Raw genomic sequence first — 22,633 nt, 5'->3', positions numbered from 1 at the left:
TGAGAATGATGTACAAATGCGCTTTACACAATTGATGTGTGTATGGATTGCGATAACAGTTGTATGAGCCCCTAATAAAATGTTTAAAAAAGAAAAAGATAAATAAATAGATAGATAGATAAATAAATAAATAAAATAATAATGATAAAGTTGGTGAGCATCAGGATATTTTTTTTTTGTGGGGAGGGGGGTGACAAATTGAATTGTGGTAATAGTTGCATAGCTCTGTAGATTTACATTAAATATCATTGGGTTTAAATGAGTGAATTCCATGATAAGAAAATTGTAAGTCAGTAGAGTTCTTAAATTTTTTGTAATCCGAGGGAAGAGGAGCCAACAAAAACTGATGGAAAATAAACTATTAAACTCTAGAAAGGAAATAAAGATTATATGTAGTAAAATTACTATAGAAGTAAAATGGCATTTAGAGTAGTGCAAAGTGGCTGCTGAGTCCGTGTCCAAGAGCCACAAGCTGGAGAAGATAAACTGAAGACAGAAAAACTGTCATTGAGAAAAAGAGAAGACAGACCTAGCTTTTGAGAAAACAAGAACCAGTCAGTTCTGTGATTGCCTAGTACATACTATTAATTTTTAGATATTTTATATATTTGACTAGATGAATATTTCAACATGTGTGCATTAGGTGTCTTTGAAGAGAATTAGTTAAGATAGAAAAGGACTGAAGTGTCTGTAATCTGTCCAAATAGAGAAGTAAGGCTAAAATTAAGTAAATTATAGGCATGGAATATTAAAAATATAAGTAATAAAATCAAGGGTAAGTGATGGGAAATGTGAGTATACTAATTTTTTTTGTATTAGGAAGTCAAAAGTAGTATTTAAGTCAATAAATCAAAATTACCAATTTGCTCATTTTCTAGATATTAAAGATTGGTTTCTAAATTTATCTCTGAATGTCTTCCTGGAAGTAATTTCTTATAGTGATTTACTGGTGCTCTGCTGAGAAGTTAATCATTCTCCAAGAATGTACATAAGATAGAATTAGAGAATTATGGGACCTGTGATTTTAAAAAAAAGAAAGAAAATTATGAAAGCCGGTTTAATTTAAAAAATTACTAAAACCCATTCAATTAAAAAAAAAATGTAGCTAGCCAACTCTGATAGGAAAAAAATGGCCAACTAAAAGCACCCCCGCCCCACCCCACCTCATCCCCGCCCTCCCATCAAAAGTCAGGATCTGCAGGGGACATCAAAAAGTTCATGGGAAAATTCCATTATCTTAACTTTTTTATTTTAATCATTTTATTAGAGGCTCATCCAGCTCTTAACACAATCTTATACACATACATCAATTGTGTAAAGCGCATTTGTACATTCATTGCCCTCATCATTCTCAAAACATTTGCTCTCTCCACTTAAGCTCCTCATTTTTCCCCCTCCCTCCCCGTTCCCCACTCCCTCATGTACCCTTGATAATTTATAGATTATTATTTTGTCATATTTTTTTTAAATCTCATGTGAAAGCTCTTTAATAATGCTGTATTAATTAAGCCTCTCACCTGAACAGAGGTTTTAAATGATGCAGTGGACAAAGAAGCAAATTCTGAGAAGCAATCTAGCCTCTGTAAGGGGTCCCCCAGCCATTGAATACATAGTGTGAAGTATATTTAAAGAAAATTATTTTTTGTATACCAACTGTTTACAAAGTCTTATCTTTTTTTATATATAATCATTTTATTAGAGGCTCATACAACTCGTCACAATCCATACATACATCAATTGTGTAAAACGCATTTGTATATTCATTGTCCTCATCATTCTCAAAACATTTCCTCTCCACTTAAGCCCCCGGCATTAGGTCCTCATTTTCCCCTCCCTCCCCGCTCCCCCCGAAAAGTGTATATTCTATTTAGCCCTCCCAAACCCACTCTTCTCATCTGTGACATACTGTGGACACGAGGACAGAGCCAGATGCACAGTGCTTGCTTGCGTGCAGTGCCCACATGCACTCGGTAAAAGGCAGTTATTCTCATTCATGAACCTGCTCCCCGGCCAGAACAGTGTGATGTGCAGTGTGAGGGTAGGGATTTGAAACCCCTCAGGATATACTGGGTTTTTTCTCTGGAGCTTGCTGCAGTGTTACAGTGGCTAACTTAGGCGCATCTGCTCCTGCTCCGCGTTTGGTCTGTACAGCCATTTCCCCTCTCTGCATTTACCCTTTGAGATAAGGATGAGGCCAAAGGGGCACTGGGACTCTGGTGTGCACCTAAAGGGAAGTGTGGCAACCTTGACACTCAAGAGTCCTGGCAAAATTGTAAAAAAAAAAATGTAATTCCTCTCATTTTCCCCTGAAATTTCCTGTTCACGATCGGAACAGTATCTCTTTCATCAAAGACCAGCTCGCTCCATCTGCTACAGCGTAAGAGCTGACCCAGACCCCGGTTTCCACTCATCACCATCCCGCCAAGAGTTGGCCGCCTGGGGACTTCCAAGGGGCGTAGACCACCATGGAAGCTCCTGGCTTGGGGAGCCTTTTCTTTTAGGGGGGCTTTGTCGTTCTTGGAGCCTTTCATGCTGTTTGACTAATGCCGACTGTCCGTCATGCCCAGTACTCGCAGTAGCTTCTCCCATGAATTAAGTCAGCTTGCACATCGGTCATATTCAGGTTTTTGTGAGAAATAAGCAGAGACTGCTCTGAAAGTAATGTTTTTTAAATGTTTCCTTTTTCCCCTAGATTTCTTTTTCCTAAATGCCTTGACCAGTGTTCGCAAGGTAAGCAGCATACATTACTTTCTGTTACCTGCCATTCACATTCTGTGTAGATGCAAAAGAATTTTCTTCCTGCTTCTACCTACCATCCTAATATCTAAAAGAAACGAAATTGCCTTGGGGAAAACTTGAGCATATTTTACCTTTTTTAAAAATCATTTTATTGGGGGCTCATACAACTCTTATCACAATCTATACATACATCCATCGTGTCAAGCACATTTGTACATTTGATGCCATCATCATTCTCAAAACATTTTCTTTCTACTTGAGCCCTTGGTATCAACTTCTCATTTTTTCCCATCCCTCTCCCACCCTCGCTCCCTCCCTCCGTCATGAACCCTTGATAATTTATAAAATTTCTTTTCTTGTCTTATACTGACTGCTGTCTTCCTTCACTCACTTTTCTGTTGTCCACCCCCCTGGGAGAGGGTTATATGTAGATCATTGTGATTGGTTCTCCCTTTCTCCCCCCACCTCCCCCTTCCCCTCCTGGTATGTCTACTCTCAATATTGGTCCTGAGGGCTTTATCTGTCCTGGGTTCCCTGTGTTTCCAGCTCTTATCGGTACCAGTGTACAGAGCATATGTTACTTTTATCATATTTGAGAGGCAGGCTTCTTCCAAGAGTTTGTTGATTAATGGCAGTAAATTGCCATGACCGCACCTCTGTAGAATGGGTGTAAGACTGCCCTGCCCTTGTAACAAACACCACTGAGGAGGTACTTCCAGCCTCTGGGTCAACAAGGTCTTCATGTGTTCTCTTGCCCCAAGAGTGCACAGTGTGTCCAGCAGGACCTGCCTCCCTGAAGCTCTCCCTGATGCACATTGGAATTGTCCACACCTCCCTGATAACGGTCATAAAAACCCACCCGTTTGGTGGGTTGCACTCAACTGCACATTGGTCCTCCTTCCTATCTGGCAGCCCTGGGAGCAGCACTTTTTAGTCATAATATATATGGTGGCTGGACACTCCCAGAATAAATTCTAAGTTCCCTATAGTATGAAATACTCATTGTTGTCAGAAGATGTACCTAGGGTCTGGGCTACCTGAGCCAGCCCAGTAAGCAGAAATCAGCAGGCAAAAAACAACTTCTTGTCCCCCGGGTCGTTTGGCCCTGCTGATCCCATTGCCCGTCCACAGGAAGTAGAGACAACAGAGCATTCCAGAGCTGTTGTCTTGAGCAGCCCAGGGCAGGAGGCCAGCCCACTGAAGGGACAAGTGTGCATGGTGGACTGCTATGCCAGGTAGTCTCAGCCCTGCTTTCAGAAGCTGCTGTTGCTTTCCAGGCAGTACACCCCAAAGAAGGGTGGGCTGGTGGCTGGCTAGGCCCCTGCAGTTAGGCACCCCAGGTAAATTAGGGAGATTTTTATAGCAAATGAATCAGGAGGATCTGGTAACAGATGCGATTCGGAGGCATGAGGGAGAAGGCACTATCTGGGTGACACCTATGTGTCCAGCCTGGGAGAGTGGGAAGGTTGATAGGACCTAGCCTCGAAATAGCATGGAAGGAGGGGGAGATTGGAGATGACATGTGTGCTTTTGACGGGACTGGGGTAGGGGCATGGAAGAGGGGGAATCCAATGGATGGTTGGCTCTGTAAATTCAGAACTGAGGAAAGCTGTCTGATGCTTAGGTGCATGTTTGGAAATCATGATCATAGCCATGACTGTGGTCAGCTGGTGGCTGGCCAGGTGCAGAGGTGAAATGGACCGAAAGTCAGAAATGTGGGGGGAGAGAAGTCCAGAGACTAAAGGAGGGAGCAGCAGGAAAGAGCAAAGCCCAGGCGCTCGGAAAGAGAAGCAAAGAGCTCAGTGGTATTGACTGTGGCAGAGATCTTAGGGGAGAATGCAAACGTCTGTGACTTGCCAGTGTGAAGGACCCGGGAGCTCCATAGGAGTCTGAGTGGAGCCATGTTGCCACAGCCCGGTCTGAGTGGGCCGGTGACAGCAAGGCACAGGAGCCAGCGCACATGGATGCTGTTTGAGGGTAGACAGGGTGATAACAGAGAAGAAAAGGTAATAGATAGAAGGGAATGGTTTCCAAGAGGGAAAGAATTGCACATCTTTATGTTCTGAGGAAGAGTGGGTAAAGCCCTGGACAGTTGGCTGAAAGGGGGATGGTTTGAATTGCCAGCTGCCCCCCAGAAAAAGAGGCTTCTATAAAAATGTATGGCGTGGGAACCCCTGTGGAGCATTTCTCCTTTGCTCTCTCAGGTCCCTGGGAATGGGAGTCACACACGCAACAGCAGGAGTTTAGGTTTGGAGAAAGCCTGTGAGCTAGAGGGAGACATTAGGCATGATGGAGTGTGGCCTGAGGAGGGTGTGGTGTGGGGTCTGGAAGCTCAGACTGGGAGTAGTGAAGCTGAACTTGGAGGAAGCGGTGGGAGGAAAAGTTGAGGAAGTGTTTGGTTAATAGCCTCTTTGACAGTACTGGCCAATACTTATAGCTGGAGTTTTGCTCAGCTGTCCAACCCTGGGCCATGTCTTACTCTAATTAACACTGATGCCCCCTCTTCCATTCAGAGCCTCGCATCAAGTGCATGATCATGGCTAAGCCATCCCTTGGCTCTTCAGCACCTTTGCCTCAGGGCCTATCTGCTTTTCTGCAGGCGGGGAGAAGCACAGATGGTCAGGCTACCTTGAGAAACCGAGCCCTGAGGGAGTGCTGTCTTCACTGCCCTGCCCGTGAACTTGGGACAGGCCAAGAGAAAAGCCCCTTTGAGCTGGAACGCTTTTGCCAGCACTGACCGTGTTCCCTCTGGCACTTGGTGTAGGCACGTTTCATTAACACTTCCATCCAATTCATTGTTCAAAGGAAACCTGTTCTCCAGTTCTAAGCTTACATAAAGCCAGGGCTGTGGTGAGCTATGACAGAGGCCCTTGCGGCTGCATGTCTGGTTCCTAAACTCCCGAGGGAGGGTGGGTCAGTCTGGTCTGACTACCTCTTCCCCTTGCATCTGGGCCCCGGGAACCAAGAGGCTAATCTGACCCGGCTTGCCATGGCCATGGGCTGCTCGGCAGGGAAGAGATCAAAGACAAGCATTTCTTCTTTCCCAGGAGATTTGACGGCTTACTTGGTAGTGGGATCTGCCACCAGTCGACAGGCTCTTCAAGTCCCTTTCAAAAGTCAGCCTCCCTGATACAGGCTTTTGACATTAAAGGTTTATTCCATAATGGGGGAGGGGCTGTGTTGCAGGCCCAAGATGATCTGAGGACTGGGAGACAGTCTCCGTGCTTAAAAAGCAAGCGAGGCTTATCATAGCACTCACTTGAAAGAGTGAAGACATTTTACCACCCTGCTCTGCTTTTAGAAGTATCTGTAGATAGACAAAAGGAGTGAGCTTTGTTTTCTCCTGGGCTGCTAGAAAGCCTTTCATCCTAAAATGGTCTGACAGACCTGATATGGTCCTCCGCCTTTGGGAGTGGGCCAGGGCAGGCTGCCTGCTTTACTAACCACCCGGTCTAGTGAGAGCTTGGCTAGATCTAGGGTCCCACTCCTTGAGACAGAACAGAAGGAAGCTCCCGGCCCAAACACGGTGAAACCGCCCGCCGTGGCCGCTTCCCCCTGTGCTCCAGATAGCTGTCGTACCTGCCTCAGAGTTGGCATTTCCTCTTGGCAGGTGACAGTTTACTTAGCTGGCCTGAGGAATGCTGGGGATAATCCTCTGGCTTGTTTGCCTACAAGGCAAAACCCTTTCCATCTGCACAGTTCCTCCAGGCTGTGTCCATTTGGTACTCATGCAGCAGACAGGACTTAGGGCCAGCTGTCTGTCGAAGACCCAGACGCCAGTCTTCTCTTACACGGCCTGGCCTGCACTGTGACCTTGCTGTGTACTGCTTGAGTTAGCATGTTTAAATTGGTCTGACTCCACACTTCTGTTTGCCCAAGAATGTACCAAACAAGAGCCTCAAGGCCTTTATAAGTCTCCTCTCAGCCTTTCCTGGCTCCTCACTGCAAGAGCCACCATGACTGTTCTTATCTTCCACCCCTGGGAATCTCGGGCTCTTTGCAGGATCTGGATCCCCGGTCTGCCACCTCCGGAATGTGCTGAGCCTTCTAGGATCCTGCCTGCTTCCCCACTGTGCCACATTCTGGACCTGGCCTCATCTTACTCAGTTTCACTTCCTGTGGCTTCACCAGGCCACAGGGTTCTGGCAGCAGGCCCTTCAGACTGGCCTCTCTACCTCCTCCCCTGCAGCCTCCAGGGTGCCCTTTCCAAACGGGCATGGGAGCACAGGCCTCACCAGTGTCACCTTCCTCAGGGCACTGTGGCCAAGGAAGTTCCATCATCACGTTAAAGCTTCTGAACAGGAAGAATGTGTGAGGAATTGTTTTAAAGTTGAGTCAACACAGTTCTGAAGCCTTCTCCATTTAAATTCCTTTAGTCATATGCTGTTACCACAACTAGGTCATCCAGGTGACCTTGAGGATAGAGGTTTTGAGCTCTTCAGAAAACTTGACTCTGCGTATTCCTGGTTCCTATGTGTGCACAGTGTCCAAGGAAAAACACCCCAAAAGCTGGTTATCAGCTGGGGAAACGTACTAGATCCCAGGGTACCAGAGGAGGAAGGAGGGAGATGGCTTTTTACTGAATACCATTTTGCACGCCAAAAAAAAACAATTTACCAATGAAAAATCAGTTGTTTAAAAGTTGAGAATACATTAAGATATAAACATATGTCTGAGAAACCTTTTAAGCAGCCGCAGGGGTCAGGTTGTGTGTGTCCTGTTAGACCTGGTTCACTCATTCATTTATTCACCAATCCTGATCCTACTCCTGCTCTAGCCTAGTCCTGGAGAATTAGGAACTGCTTCCCAGAGGAGGTGCTAGTCAAGGTGCCCGCACTCAGGGAGGATGGGGAAAGGTGGCTCCAGGCAAGAGACCAGCAAGAGTGGAGGCCACTCGGTGACGCCAGCATGCACAGGCCTTTGAGGAAGACAGTGTGGCAGAGAGGTCAGGCCAAGCCAAGAGGAAGCTGAACCCAGTGGAATACTGTAAGAAGGGAAGTCACGTGATTGGGTTCGTGCTTTTGAAAGGTGGTTCTGCCTACAGTGGGAAGATTGGATTGCAGGAAAGAAAACCTGGAAGTAGAGACTGAGCAGTGAAGACAAGAGTAAAGGTCCTGATGAAGCAAGTGGGAGAGGGGTTGGGGGTGGGGGGAGAATGACTCCCAGAGCTTTTGTATCCCCTGCCTTGTTGAGGGCTGATGTGTGGGAGGAGAGGGAGGACTGAGAGGTAACTCCACAGCCCAGAAGACCTCTGACCAAGAGGCCAAAGGAGGAGGAGGAGCTGCAGCCCCTCCTTGGATGTCAGGAGAAAGCTGCTGAGGACAGAGACCTTATCTGCCTAAGGTTGACATACCTGCTTTGTAGTACTAGCAAGCACCTGAGAAGAGTAGGGCCCATGTCTCAAGTCAAGAGGTAAGTCGACCCAAAACGGACCACTTAGGGAGCCGGTTCTGACAGCTCCCAACATAATGCATCGTTGCCTTTGCGTGTGCCCTTCTCCCCACTATAACGTGACCAGTCTTTATAGGTTTGGCACACTCTCTTTCTGTGTATGTATGGTTGGTGGAAGGACGTAGGCAGGAGGCCAGGAGACCTGGAAGTTGCCTTCAAACTAGTGATTGCCACTCATCTTCTGTGCCATGGGCTTGGCCTCCCACTTGACTTGGCCTCCCACTGTTTGAGATGGCTGAGGCCCTCTTTGCCATAGACCCCACTGTCTATGTGAAGAATGGATCAGTCCAGGCCCCTTGTACACAGGGGTAAGTCCTGTCCTCTGACTAGTGCTCACTTTGCAGCAGCAGTGGTGGTGATAGGTTGCACTTCAGGGAGTTGTTACCATGTGTAGACCCTATAATAGCACTTTTCTGATAGCCTGAAGGTCAGTGTTAATGTTCTTACTTATCAGAAGATGAAATTCAGACTCGGAGAGAAGGTTGGGCATTTTGCCTCCTATTACCATTGGTTATGAAGGAAGCCCTAAATTCAGACTCTTTGTTCCCTGGGCCCAGAAACCTTGCTCTTAGTCTCCACATTATGCTGTTTTTCATATATACGAAGAAGTTGAGTCTTGTTTTATGTATGCTGCCCCTGTTACTCAAAGAGCTTTCGTCTTCCGACAAAGTGAGAGAGCAAGGTGGCATGCAGAGCATGTGGGGATGGGGGTATTAGGGAAGGTTTTAAGAAAGAATAAGATTCACCACAATTAAAAAGTTAAAAGCTTAGGTGAGACAAACAAGGCTCAGACCAGTATGTGTAGTCTGCCACTACTTGGGGGGGGGGGGCAGCGGGGCAGACTAGCCACACGTGCTTGACTCCCCCATCACCTGTTCCCATCCTTGGAGGCAGTCAGCTTCAGCAGCTCTGGGGAAGAAGTTGGAAGAACTTGACAACTGCGGTTGCCTTCAGAGAGGCAACACGATAGCTGAAGAGAAAAAGAAATGATTTTCTCTGTGAACCCTTTATATGTACATGGCGAGTTTTGTTCTCCCAAAAAACTGAATCTAAGAAAACTAAACCTTGGCTAGAGTAAATCATGTTAAGTACAGAAAGGCTGTTCATTATTCAGGATTCCACATGTATAGGAGCCCTGGTGGCACCGTGGGATAAGCATTGGGTTGGTGACTTCTGTGTCCACCACTGAGGAGCCTGCAGGACTCGGAGGTGGGGGTTATCTGGCATTGCCCCGCTCACCCTCCACCCACCCCAGCTCCATAGCCACACACAGCACCCATCTCTCCCACTTCCACCTTCCTTCGCTGACCACGCCCCATCCCCAGTACCTTTGGCCCTCCCCTGGCCAACCTGAGACCTCATGTCATCCTGTCATCTCCCTGTACCCCCATGGCCACACCAATACACCACAGAGAAATGGGAGGTGCCCCATGGCCAGGTGGCAGCAGTCCCTCATACAGCCTGGCCATCACCTCTGCAAATTGTACTGTTCTCGCCTGGTTCTCAGGCTTGGTGAATAGCGTGGTGTTGTTCACCAGTATATCTTTTGAAATGGCCCATGGAGGGAACCCTGGCCCGGCCACAGTCCAGGGTTCTAAGGCCATCGAAAACACTGCCTGCAAGTTTTTTCAAAGTTATCCTAGATGTGAAATGTCAATTAGTGAGCTTGTAAATAAATGAAGAATCGTAGTATAATTATGTTGAACTGGTGGAATGTCATCATCTTACTGATTTCCAAATGTTCTGTAGTGTGTAGTTCCACCAGAAAGTCGAGCGTGGTCGTGGCCCACTCCGTAGCCACTCCTTCCGTGGCCTTCCCAGCCTTCCCCAGGCACCTTGGGAGGAGCCTGTGTGTTAGCCCTTGTCTGGGAACGGCAGTTCTACAGTGACCTACCTGGCCATGGGCCCGTTGAGAGCATACTGGTTAGAGCCTGACATTGGTTAGTGTTTAGTCACTGTCTGTGTCTGAACTGGTGACAGTCAGCAGGTGCTAATGAGTTAAGAGGCTGTGACAAGAGCCCTTTGACAGAAGAGGTGCTCTTATCAGCCAGAAAGCAGAGTTAAGATAAAAGCGCTTAGGAGGTAAGGTCATTGCAGAGTTAAGGCTATTCTTCACAGAAGGCGGCAGTGCCAGGATGGAGAGCAAATGATGTCTGTGTCTGTCGGTGCTGTGGTGTAAGTGTGTCTGTACACGGAGGATCCTTGAGAAGAAAGGAAAGACAGTGGGGGGCTCAGGGGAGAAAGCAAGGGTCCACATCCGTGTGAGCCCTTGGCCCCAGTCACAACTCTGCAGACTGAACGGTCCTCTGTCTGGTCCCCAGGCTTGGTGAATAACGTGGTGTTTACCAGTCACACTGTGGAACAGAGGCACCCCCTCCTTGTTCAGCTGCAGAGCCTCATCAGGGCAGCGAATCCTACCGCAGCCTTCATTCTCGCCGAGAATGGGATCGTCACCAGGTAAACGCTTCCACAGACCACCCCACCCCACTGGCTACTGACCTGCAGTGCTCTGACGCTCAGCGACTTCTCGCGGTATCTTAGACCTGAGCACGGAATCCTCTAGAAACCCATTTCCTTCAACCAAGTGGGGTGGAGGCTCTGTGAAAATCACCAAGGAGACACAGGGCGTCAGTATCCTATACCATTTTTTCCCATTGGTTTTTTGAAGTGTACTTTTTATCCATTAAAGGATGGAAGTCAAGAGCCTCTCACTGTTCCGTGTGGTACCGTGTGAGAGAAAATGTCTCTCACATTTGAAATATGGTTAGCTCTTTTGCTTCAGAAATGTGGGTCTATGAACACAGCATCACCTGTGTTTGTAGCCAAAAGAGAGAAGTTGGTGATTTGGGGCATGTGTGTATTTGGACATGAAGAAAATACCATACGTGGTCATTTACCCGTTTTGTTTGCTCAGTCAGAAAATGTGCAGGTCGAGATTTTACATAAACTTTGCTATTAAACTGTACAATTATTTTACATATTCCGAAGTACATCAATAGGAGGGGAAAAATAAATACAAATAACAGATCTTTTTCATATATCAAAAGTGACCACATAATCACATACACAAAAATAATCCAAGTAACTTTTGATCATGAGCCTCTCTTAGACCCTAATTTCAAATAACATCACAAATGAACAAGAAGAGTTATAAATATGAAGTAGGGTATATAATGAAAAAAACCCTGAAAATGCTGGGTTTAAATTGGGGGAGTCAAATATAAATTCATGAATTAAAAAAATTCACATGTATGTAATGTGTATACCTGGCCTTCAAACCTTGGTTTCTAAGTCCCATTCCCTGCTAAAAGGAATCAGGACTTCTTGGAGAATTGACTGAGCACAGATCTAGGGCATGGGAAGTAGAGGGTGAGTCTGATACACTAATGGCCCCCCCAAAAAAGAAGAGTACTCAAAATTAATAGAGGCTTGTCAGAGGGGTATGGGAATACTCTTAAGAAGCTCCCAGTAGGAAACTTGGGGAGAATGTGAATATGAAAATGGACCATGACAGTAATGGGATATAACCTGGAATCAAATGAGTCTGTGGTGATGTTTTTAAAATACGGAGATGCAGAATAAGAAAGCTTTTCTTTACAGAGGAGTGTCAACTTGACTAATCGATCGGGATCGATAGGATTAGACAAGCACCAGTTTCTAATCTTCGGTGCAGTTGGCTGAGGCAAGGATTAGCAGTGGATGCTAAAGGCAGTGCGTGAACGTGCATTGAGAAGGGGAATATTAACTAATTTGGAACCATTACTCCATATTAATTACCAAGGGGGAGTGGACCATACTGTGGAGAGGTCTAGTAGACCGTGTATTGCTCAAATGATTAAACTCAGCAATACAAATTAGGGGACAAATTGACACCATTTGCACCATGTGGTGCAGGGGGAAGGACCCAGCATCACCTGTGTACTAGTCTTGTCAAAATGTTTGCCCATTCAGATAAATCCAGGGCCATAGGACACAAGAGCACCCACCTAGCACATACTGTCTTAAAATGTCAATGCTATGAGCCCCCCAAAAAAGCAAGCCCGCCTCCAGAGTCAATTCTGACTCGCAGCTACCCTAGAGGGCAGGGCAGAAATACCCCTTTGGGGTTTCCACGGCTGTAAATCTTTATGGGAGCAGAAAGCCTCATCTTTCTCCCGCAGAGCTGATGATGAGTTCAAACTGTTGGCCTCGTGGTTAGCAGCTCAACACGTAATCTGCTACGATACCAGACCTTCTAGTGGCCATGACAACTACCTACTCCCCCTGCGCTCGCCACAAAGAAAACAAAAGGAAATTTTCTAGAATAAAGGCTCATAAAGATTGTAATTCAGTGAGTGATTCTCATTGAAAAGGGCTGTATGCTAAATTATTGCTTCTTCAATTTTATTGTTTATGTACATCTCCTGAGGATCTTATTAAAATGAGGAGTTGATTCAGCAGATCTGGGTTGGGACTTGAGACTTCATTTCTAACAAGCTCCCACGTAACAATGAATCTGCTGGACTGCAGTATTACATTCCTGGAGGGCAATGATAGCATTGTGACAGTGTAGGAGAATGTCCTGGGTCTCGGGAGATGCATATGGAAATAATTAGGAGTGACACATCATGAAGCCTACAACCATGTCAAGTGCACACTTTTACACATGTATATGCGTAGATACTCAATCCTAACTCTACTGCCATCCAGCCCATTCTGACCCATAGCAACCCTAGATAGGATGCAAACCACAAGCCGAGATTGCTAGGCCTAATTAACCTGGGTCTTTTGTTTGCATTCAAAGGAATGAAGACATTGAACTGATCCTCTCAGAAAATAGTTTTTCAAGTCCTCAGATGCTACGCGCTCGATATTTAATGTACCCTGGCTGGCAAGTATCACTATTGAACAGTATCTAAGATTTCTTTGTAAATCCAATGTTTTGTTTACAGAGGAAGAAAAAGTATAAAAATAAAAAGCTCCCGTGTGCTTTCCACAGGGTGGCCCGGCCCGGCCTGCCATGTTCAGTCTCACAGGAGCCCAGCACTCTACACATTGGGCTCCAGCACGGGAGCTTGCCGGCTTGGGGAGAGTTAGGAAGTCATCCTGTGGGTACCAAGCACAGCAGTAGCCCCAGTGAGGGCGAGGTGGCAGGCACGGAACAGAGGAGTGAAAGCCTTCCTGGGTGGGAACCATCAGTTCATCGTCTGGGGCGCTCTGAGAAGCAAGTTCCCTGCTGGTGTGGTCCAGGGCATGTTTTCTTCCCTGTGGGCTCCACAACCTGTGACCTTCTCCTCTAGAGGGGGAGGGGAGAAGAAAGGGTGCCACAGGGCCTGTAGTAGTGCTAATAGCTGCACCGCTTCAGCACTTTATTAATTTTAAATTAACAAAAATTGAATGAAAAATTCAGTCCCATAAGCCATATTTCATTCAAATCCTGAGTAGCCATATGTGCCTAGCCGCTATTGTATTGGCCAATGCAGGCCCAGAACATGCCCACCATCATAGACAGAAGGTGGTATTGGAAAATCATGTTTTAAGTGCTTTGCCTGCATTTGTCCTCACACCAAGCCAACGAGGTAGATTGCATTGCCTTCCTCATTTTGCAGCTAGGGAACCTGAGCAACAAGGAGGTAAAGACTTGTCCGTCATATATCTCATACCCGCCAGAGCTGGATTTCAAGCCAGGCTGTGTTGCTCACTCACTGTATAGAATGAATAACTACTTTCTGCTCTCTGAAAGTTTTAAGAGTCGACAGTCAATTAAAAATTGGCCAAATTTAAAGGACCATGTTTACTTGAATTCTTTTGTTAGCCTTACTCATGTCCCCTAGACCTCTCCCTCTTTCCTCTACACTCTCCCATAACCACCAGTTGTTTGGATTGAAAAAAATACTGGTGGTGCTTTGCTATATAAAATCCCAAAGAGTCCATGTGTAAAATCAGGATTTGGGGGACATCTTCGTAGAAAGCACCTCTGAGGTGGGTCACACCATACTTGCAAGCGCTGGGAAAGTGGGCCCTTCCTTAGGCGGACACAAGATGATTATAGCTTAGCTGAAAAGAAACGTGGCACTGCTGGGCCAAGCATCTCTCTGGCACTACAGTTATACTGACCCTTTTACCACCTGTACTTGGGGCCTGGGCCTCAGACTACTCCAGTCACCTTGCTGACTCCTTTTGGCCTGGCTCAGGACAGTAGACTGGTCTGGGAGAGAGCAGGAGATAAGGACCTCTTTAAAATGCGAGAAACCTCGCTGGCTGCCCTTGACTCAGAGTTCCACAGGGTGGAATGCTCCTGTGAGTGTCGAAACTAACTGTTGACAGAGTAGAAAGCCCTGTCTTTCTCCTAAAGACCTCTTCAGAAGACTGCAGTCTAGTGCCTGGATCCTTTCCCTTGTCAGGAAATAGTTCAGTCCTCATGAAAAATCGGAGATAAAAGGACCTCAAAGTCAACCCTTCAATAAGCTAGTCACTAAAGCCAAAAACCAGACCCATTGCCACCAAGTTAATTCCAACTCCTTGTGACCCTCTCGGAGTGGGTAGAACTGCCCCACAGGCCTCCCAAGGCTGTACTCTCTGGGGAAGCTGACTGCCTCATATTTCTCCTGTGGAGCCGCTGCTGGGTCTGAACCACCAGCCTTTAACCACTGTGCCACCAGGGACCCCTTAGTTACATATGCTCTTTAAGTATGAAATAATCCCACTTTTATGAACTATCTAGATGAAGTGAGTCTGTAGAGGTCAAAGGTGAAGAGTGGGTACCAGTAGTGGGAAAAAGATGTAACACTGAGCTTGGGGGGGCGGGGGGTTTGATGGAAAAATTAAGCAGTGGTTCCTGGTGATGATTGAACAGCATGGTAAACACATTTCATGTCATTGAGGTGTTCATCCCAAGATTGCTGAAATGGCCAATCTTTTGTCCCTACATAGTTATCGCTCAGAAGAAATCACCCATCAGGGTCCCTTTGGGGAATGCGATCACTTAATCTTTTTAGCACGGTGACAGTGATCAGTCGTCCCCTACTTGTCCCACCACCTCAGAAGGAATGGCTTTAGTTCCAGGATGTGCTCGGCTCTGTGTTGTGCACAGTTTCTCAGCCCTTCCCATCCCTTGGCCCTCTCTGTTCTCCTCCCCCTACCATCCCCTTCCTAGCACGGGGGGCATCCTGCTCTCTTCCCCTCACCCCTGGGAGCTCGGGTCCACACCTCCCTGTGATGGCTGGAGGGCTGTAAGAAAAGCATGTGTCTCGCAGAAACGCTACGCCACCACCTTACTGTAGAGAGATGGCAAAGAGGAAGATCCTTTGAATGACACGCATTTCAAAACCTCAGGGCTGCACGGAGGACCAAGCCACTGGTAGAGGAAGAAGACAGGCTGCCACCCACCTGGGGGCAGAGGCCAAGTGTAGGCAGCACAGAAAAAGAAGATACAGTAGACTGGAGGAACGTGTTTGCATCAGATGTGGCTAAATCACCAGGTCCACAGAGACAGAGACAAAGGGCTCATCTAATCTAAGAGCGGCCATCTACTGCTGGGGCGGTATAAGTTGTTGCCCATGAGAAGGACAGTCTCTTCCCCTCTCCCCCAAGGGATTCCAGTCACAAGGCTTCAACTCAGGGTAATAGCTCAAAAAGAAGAAGGAATGACTAGTTCATTCTGTAGATGCTGTATGGGGGGGTAGACGCAGCTACGTTTTTTTCAATTTCTCTGGATATAACCATGTTCCTGACAACCCTGCGGCAGGCAGTACGAGGGGGCTTCTAACAGTCCGTGGGGAAATGCAACTGCAAGACAGTGGAATGTTTCCAGGGACGTTTAAAGTCTCCTCATATATCTGCTGATCTCAACGCTGAGAACCTCAAGCAGTTTCTCACGTGAAAGGCCTTTTCATTTCTTCTGGAAAGAGTGTACACATTCACATACGCAGCCTCTGTTGAGCTGCCCACAATGAGATGGCAAGTGCAGAGGAACGAGTAGGAAGATCTGCTGAGCAAGAGCTCCGATGGACCAGCAGGGACCCCAGCTTCAACGGGAGGCACTAGCAGGCTTCCAGGGAAGAGAGGGCCTGTGCTTTCAGGGAACTTCTTGTCTGAGGGATAAAGCCGCCTTCCTCAGAAAGCCCTTGCTCTAATGTTTCATAATCTCAGGATGAGAGAGGTGTGTACACATTGAATGCGAGTTTTGTGGCCACACAAATGAGGGAATTCAGATAATATATGGAACCCATCCCAGAATAGTATATAATGACACTGAAGCCCCTATTACTTATACTTAAGATGTTTTAAACCTTTTCAGGTATGAAGGTAAATTTGATTCTGGGTCAGTCTTTCCACTAATGGTTCAGATCTGCGTGTGGTTTGCTCGGCCCTTGGAGAAGACTCGCTTTGTGGCCAAATGCAAAGGTAAGCTTTGGCCACCGTGTGCCCTACACCCTGGTGCAGGGACGCCCCGAAGTGTCTATTCCTGACACTGTTTCCGTCTTCCGTTTGTTGTCTCCCTTCTGGACCACATAAGAACATAAGCAGGCAGAGAGATTGGAGGACCAAGGAGTCCTCCTACCTCTGATCTTGGGCGGCCATTCAGTTTGATCACCACTCCCTTGAAAGAGTTTCCCCACTCCTGGGAGCAGTGGAAGGGCCCTTGGAGAAGACTGGGAATTGGGGATACAGCCCCTGAACCTTGGGTCCTAGAGTAGGGTTTCTCCCCAGCCCCCAGCCTTCCCAGCTACGCCGCCCTGAACTTGGTATTTGCTCCTGGGTGGGTGACAGCCTTGTTCCTCTTCCTCCACCAGCAATTCAGTCCTCCATCAAGCCAAGTCCCTTCTCTGGAAACATCTACCACATCCTGGGCAAAGTGAAGTTTTCAGGTAACTGGGGGGATTGGATTTGGGGACAGTGTTCTGTGAAGAGCTCAGATCTCATACCACACACCGCCGCCACCACTGACCCCACCCCAGCTGCACTTCTGAAAGATTCAGAATCTGCCAAGTTCACAGCCGCCCTGAGTGATCTGCAGACCACCGGTGCCTCCCCGCTCTCCCTCAGAAGCCCACCCTCCTGCTGGGGGGCTTCTCCAGGTGCTCGTCTCCCCTCAGCCAAGGACTCACCTTTCTCCGTAGTCATAGTCATCCTGCTCCGCAGCGGAGGACTTGCCCCTTCCTCTGGACAACCTGCCCGGGCCTCCCTTTGACTTCCGGGTCTCAGAGACTCACCCCACCCTTCTTGAGCCCCCATAGCTTCTGTCGCCGGGAGCGAGCGCACCGCGGAGCTCCTGTCCCTTTTCAAGCCGAGCCGCCAGGCTTCCACATGCCATCTCCTCTGTCCAGTGGGCATGCCGAAGCCTCAGCTATTTGAAGTCATTGTGACCTATTAATTTGTCCCAGTCTGAGAATCAGGGAAGGTCTCGAAAACAAGTAGAAACTGGTGAAATGAAGGTTGAGAAAGAGACGATTTGAAGGGAAGCAGCATGTGCTGTGGTCCTGAGGCAGAAAGGGCACATTTGAGGCGCCAAAAGGAGTTTACTCGGATTGGGGCCCAGGGGTCGGAGGGAGTGTGTTCATCAGGACATACATATTCAGCTATTAGAACAGAAAACCCCACTCCAACCGGCAGAGTGGTGGATACGTAACAGGAAGGAGAGCAGTCAGGCAGCTGAGCAACCTGGAGACCCAGGAAGTGTGTGCTCACTTTGTGTCACTTAGTCCTCGAGCTGCCACCCCGCGTGACTGCCAAGCTGCCAGAGCAGTCCGGCTGTCCCATCAGACACGGCTCTGGATGTTGCAAGGAGAACCATACAGAGCCCTCTCCCTGAAACCCCTGTCCCCACAATTCCTCAGCAGGCTCCTCTCACTAACCAGGGTTCTGGTGTCATGCCTTCCTGAGCTCATCACCCAAGGGATTTGGAATTAAGGGCAGAGGGGCTACTGGGTCGTCATCTGGAAGGAGCTACTGGGGGGTTTGAGCATGGCACTGTCATGGTTCAGATGGGAGAACCAATGACCTATAGAAAAGAACGTCTAGGCCCTTAGCACATACCTGGTGCTTCAGGTGTGTTTATTGAAACTGAAACATCGGCCCTCTCCTGCCCCTTAGTCAAGCCCACTTCTCTGGGTCTCCAGCAGACAGCCCTGGCCTGGTTCAGGGACCCAAATGCCTTTATTCTCCTTCCGGCCACATTCGCACCCATCATCACCTCTTTTTCTTCTCTTGTGTGAGCATGTCTATATGTCTGTCTACCTGCTTTGCCAGTGACGACAGGCTGAACCTCAAACTTCCAGGCAGCCATTAGGCAGCTTATATTGAGACACACACACCCTCTGGTATCAACCATTCCATCTTCCATCTATGTTGAGGCTCAACACACAAGATGCTTACACAGTTGGCACAGCGAAAGCCAGTATAATTATTTATAGAAAGCAAATGGTAGACAAGGAGAGATGTTCACCCTTCCCCAAATTACCCATGTCCTTTTTTTTTTAGTTGGGATTTAATACATATATCATTTCATATTTCAATCATGTCAAGTAGAATGTACAATTGCTACCGCAGTTTCCAAACATTCTTTTTTCTACATGGACTCCTTCACGTCTTCTCCCTTTTGCCCGTCCTCAACCACTGTACTCCCGCTCCCCTGAAACTCGCATTCTACTTCCTGTCCCTCTAGGGACATCAGTCCTGGGTTTCATATACCAAAAGAACAAAAAAGTCTGTAACACAGCTTCAACAAGGTGACCTCCATTGATTTGATACCTCTGAGATACACTCTTAATATGAACAAACAAAAACTAAGGAACATAATACAAACCAAAAATACAGAAAACTTTGGAAACCTGATCAGAGCCAGCCAGCATTGTGTGGGACGGGGGGGGGGGGAGGGGGGAGATAATCTGATAAAGTTTTTATCGTTCAGGTCAGATTTATTTATGCCTTTGACCTTCTGTACTCCTCTTCCAAGCATTCTTAGTGACCACTTTCCTCCCATCTTTCAATTTTAGATAGGAGGGCTCTGTGGAGGCTTACTTCCTAGGTACCATGTCCATTCTTAATGTGTCGGGGCCTGCTCACAGATTCAGGCAGGTGATGTGTTCATATTACTGCTGCCACCAGTGGCGACCCTACCACTGAGCCTCGCCGAGTGGGCCTCACCTTGCTGGCAGAAGACCCTGCCCAGGAGCCTCTAAAGCTCCCACACCCAGGGCAAGCTCAGGCCTGAGCTCTGCATGGGGCAAGTGCTGCCGCTCTGCTGTCACCGCCAGCAACCCTCCCGTCCAAAGGCACGCAGCTTTCACTCCGTGAGCCGTCACTGTCTCCTGCCACGGCCAGCACTAGCTCTTTCCTCTGGAGCTAAGGGGTTTTCAACACGTGTGTTCTTTCTACAGACTCCGAGAGGACCATGGAGGTCTGCCACAACACGCTGACCAACTCCTTAAGCATTGTGCCAGTGTTGGAGGGGCCCACCCCACCACCTGACTCCAGAAGCACGCCTCACGACGGCAGCGGGCAGCAGGAGTGCTACCTCGTGTTCATAGGCTGCTCCCTGAAGGAAGAAAGTGTCAAGGACTGGTTGCGGCAGTCAGCTAAGCAGGTGACTCCTGTAGGCCACACAGACCAGTGCTCCCAGAGGCAGATTTCCCCGCTGACCCACCCTGGAAGGCCTGGTTGGAACCTTCGGGGTACTGGGAACAAAGTCTAGGCAGCTAGGTTAGGCATCCCACCCTGGGCACACAGCTTCTCCCGGTCATTTCCACTTCCGTCCACAGGCGGACTGGAGCCCCGGTGGTTCAACTGGGACCTGGATTCAGCCTTGGTTTCATAAGGCTCTTGGGTCTGCCTGGTGTTCCAAACCCCAAAAACCTAATGCTACGACTCCTGTTCTGAGCCCACACTCTCCTGTGCTTGTGTTCTGCCCCTAGAAGTAGTAACAGCAAAGTTAGGGGTAGGGCTGTTTACCAACAAAGGCTCCAAGTGCGGCCAGCCCTGGAGGCAGGGAGGGGAGGCTGGCATCTTTAGCCTGAGGCTGCAGAGAAGAGCCCCGCAGGGTTAAAGTCCTTCAACTGGAGAAAGAGGAGACTTTTGACTCAGAAACCCTATAGGGTCACTATGGCAGTGAGTTTGTTTTGGGGATTGGTGACTTTTACGACTCTGGCCTCTGATAAAGTCAGCTTGTCTCAAATAATAATAATTTATAAATGATCAAGGGTTCATGAGGGAGGGAGGGCTGGGAGGAAGGGCAAAAAATGAGCTGATACCAAGGGCTCAAGTAGAAAGCAAATGTTTTGAGAATGATGATGGCAACAAATGTACAAATGTGCTTGACACGATGGATGGATGGATTGTGATAAGAGTTGTAGGAACCCCCAGTAAATTTTTTAATCACCCTGTCTGCCATTGATGGAGCTCCGGGATGAGAACCTAAGGAGAAGCAGGAACACGGCCCCTTGCCCAGCCCTGGCACTTCTCTGCCCTTGATCCCTGGCACTTGGGGCTTTGTGGTGGGAAGGTAGTCTTCCTGAGCCTGGTCAGCCCGGCCGTTAGGCCAGGCCAAGAGAGTTCATGTGCTTTCCTCTTTGCTGGGGTCTTACTGGTGTAGCTGCCCTCATACCCCAAGAGTTTACCCACTCATGTATTCCCCCCATCTGCTCTTCTGGGACCTGACCCCTTCATCTCTGCACAGAAGCCTCAGAGGAAAGCCCTGAAGACCAGAGGGATGCTGACCCAGCAGGAGATCCGGACCATCCACGTGAGTGCCTTCAGAGCCTGACTCTCCCCTCATGTTCCAGGGCTGCCCTTCTAGGCTTACAGAACTCCACCCGCTAGGACTTGCTGCCGGAGGGTGCTATGTGTAGGGCATGCTGGTATCCTGGCTTGTCTTCAGCCAGAGGGCAACTGGCTAAAGAGAAACCCGGTCACTTCAGTGAGGAGGAGGGTAGGGCAGCCTCCCATGTGACCTTGGTGTGCGGAGAGCCAGTGCCTGCTGGAGAAATCTGTGCTGTGGCATGGTGTGTGTGTGTGTGTGTGTGTCACTGCTTTGTCATCCTATCAAACATCTATAGCAGTCCTTTGCTCTCCCTCAACCTCTGCCCTGGATTAGTCACATATAAACCACTCAGGGCCCCAGGGAAAAGCTGTCTAGATCTAGAAGTTGCATATAGGAAGATCGTAGAATCCAGGAAGATGAACCCTCCCTCTCTCCAAGCTGTTCTAGCCTCTGCCCCAGCTCCTGGGCCCTCACTGTAACCTTTGCCTATGGAGCATAGAGGCAAAGGTTAAAAGGAGCACTGAGCAGACCCCAGGATGGGCTGCGTCACCAGTTCCAATAATGAATGGGTGGCACAGGACAGTGCTACTCTGGGTCCCCCCCGAGCCCCTGCTTTATGTTCGAGGAGATACCTTCATTCTGACCCCTGCCGCGTCTGGGTAGCCCATTGTGCTGGTAAGGCAGTGTGTGTGTGTCCGGGAACAGACCCTGAGCAAGGATCTGAGTGTGGACAGATGCTTTGGGAGGTGATTCTGGTAGGGAAGTAAGAGAGGAGAGGAAAGGGGAGACAGACAAAAGAGAACGTGTTATCAAACGGGTCCCTTGTGGACAGCAAGGGGCCTGATCCCTTAAGAACCCCAGCTCCCGGAGTCCTCCTCTCAGAGCTGGGAACCTCTATCAGCCTTTGCTTGAGGGCTGTTGGGAGGATGTCAATTCCCTGGCACTTTGAACCTTCCACAGGGCAGTATACATACCTTGCTGGGGTAATAGATTGGTTGGTTGGTTTTTAATGAGTGAATGGATGACAGAAAGTGGTTTCTGGTAATATTAATAGAACTCTTTTTTTTTCCTACAGGTGAAACGCCACCTGGACCCCCTACCTGCAGGCTACTTTTATAATGGAACTCAGTTTGTCAACTTCTTCGGTGACAAGACTGATTTTCACCCCCGTATCCTTGGTGCACTTGGTCGCTGGGTGAAGGCGGGGGTGAGGGTGAGCAACCTGTAAAGGGGTGTTGGCCTGAGCCCCCAGAGCAATCCAAAAGGACAGACTTGTAAGGTCATTAGAATGGGACTTCCCCTCTATCCGGTGGCTGTGGACTGACCATGGCTAGTGCTCGTTTAACTGCTCCCCCAATGGGTGACCCAACTCCTGGAAAACTCAGATGACGACCACAATTTACAGGTAGGAAAGTGCCGGGTTACACCGACCTGGAGAGTCCACGAGAGGCTGTTGTCAAAGGTAAGGTGCTGCTCTGTGCTGAAAACAGCCCAAGAACTCCTTTCCAGGTCCTCCTGAAGGACTCTGTGCCAACCCCTGTCCACCTTCTGTGATGCCATCACTCTAAAGAGCCCGTGAGGCACTTCCATGGGGGCCGGCCACTAGCTGCCTCAGTGCTCCCCAACCCCCACCCACTGGTCCCGCTGAGTCCGAGGCAGGCTCCCTGGACTTCTGGGCTCAGGGCTTATCTTCCTTTTTTTTTT

The 22,633-nt window shown here is 48.4% G+C and overlaps 1 protein-coding gene across 1 annotated transcript in view; it reads left to right on the top strand.

The window, feature by feature from the left end:
* Positions 1–22,633, top strand: part of DNAAF9 (dynein axonemal assembly factor 9) — a 133,364-nt gene that overhangs the window by 109,382 nt on the left and 1,349 nt on the right. The window contains exons 27-34 of the mRNA XM_045295539.1: positions 2,693–2,730; positions 10,512–10,647; positions 12,974–13,060; positions 16,469–16,575; positions 16,965–17,039; positions 19,551–19,756; positions 20,846–20,911; positions 22,005–22,098. Of these exons, the coding sequence (XP_045151474.1) occupies positions 2,693–2,730; positions 10,512–10,647; positions 12,974–13,060; positions 16,469–16,575; positions 16,965–17,039; positions 19,551–19,756; positions 20,846–20,911; positions 22,005–22,098 (809 nt within the window). The remainder of the gene's footprint in view (positions 1–2,692; positions 2,731–10,511; positions 10,648–12,973; positions 13,061–16,468; positions 16,576–16,964; positions 17,040–19,550; positions 19,757–20,845; positions 20,912–22,004; positions 22,099–22,633) is intronic.

Source organism: Echinops telfairi, unplaced genomic scaffold (genome assembly GCF_000313985.2).
Source record: "Echinops telfairi isolate 266 unplaced genomic scaffold, ASM31398v2 ScPeMD7_5592;HRSCAF=6446, whole genome shotgun sequence".
Lineage (NCBI taxonomy): Eukaryota > Metazoa > Chordata > Mammalia > Afrosoricida > Tenrecidae > Echinops > Echinops telfairi.
This window is presented reverse-complemented; position numbering and strand designations above follow the sequence as displayed.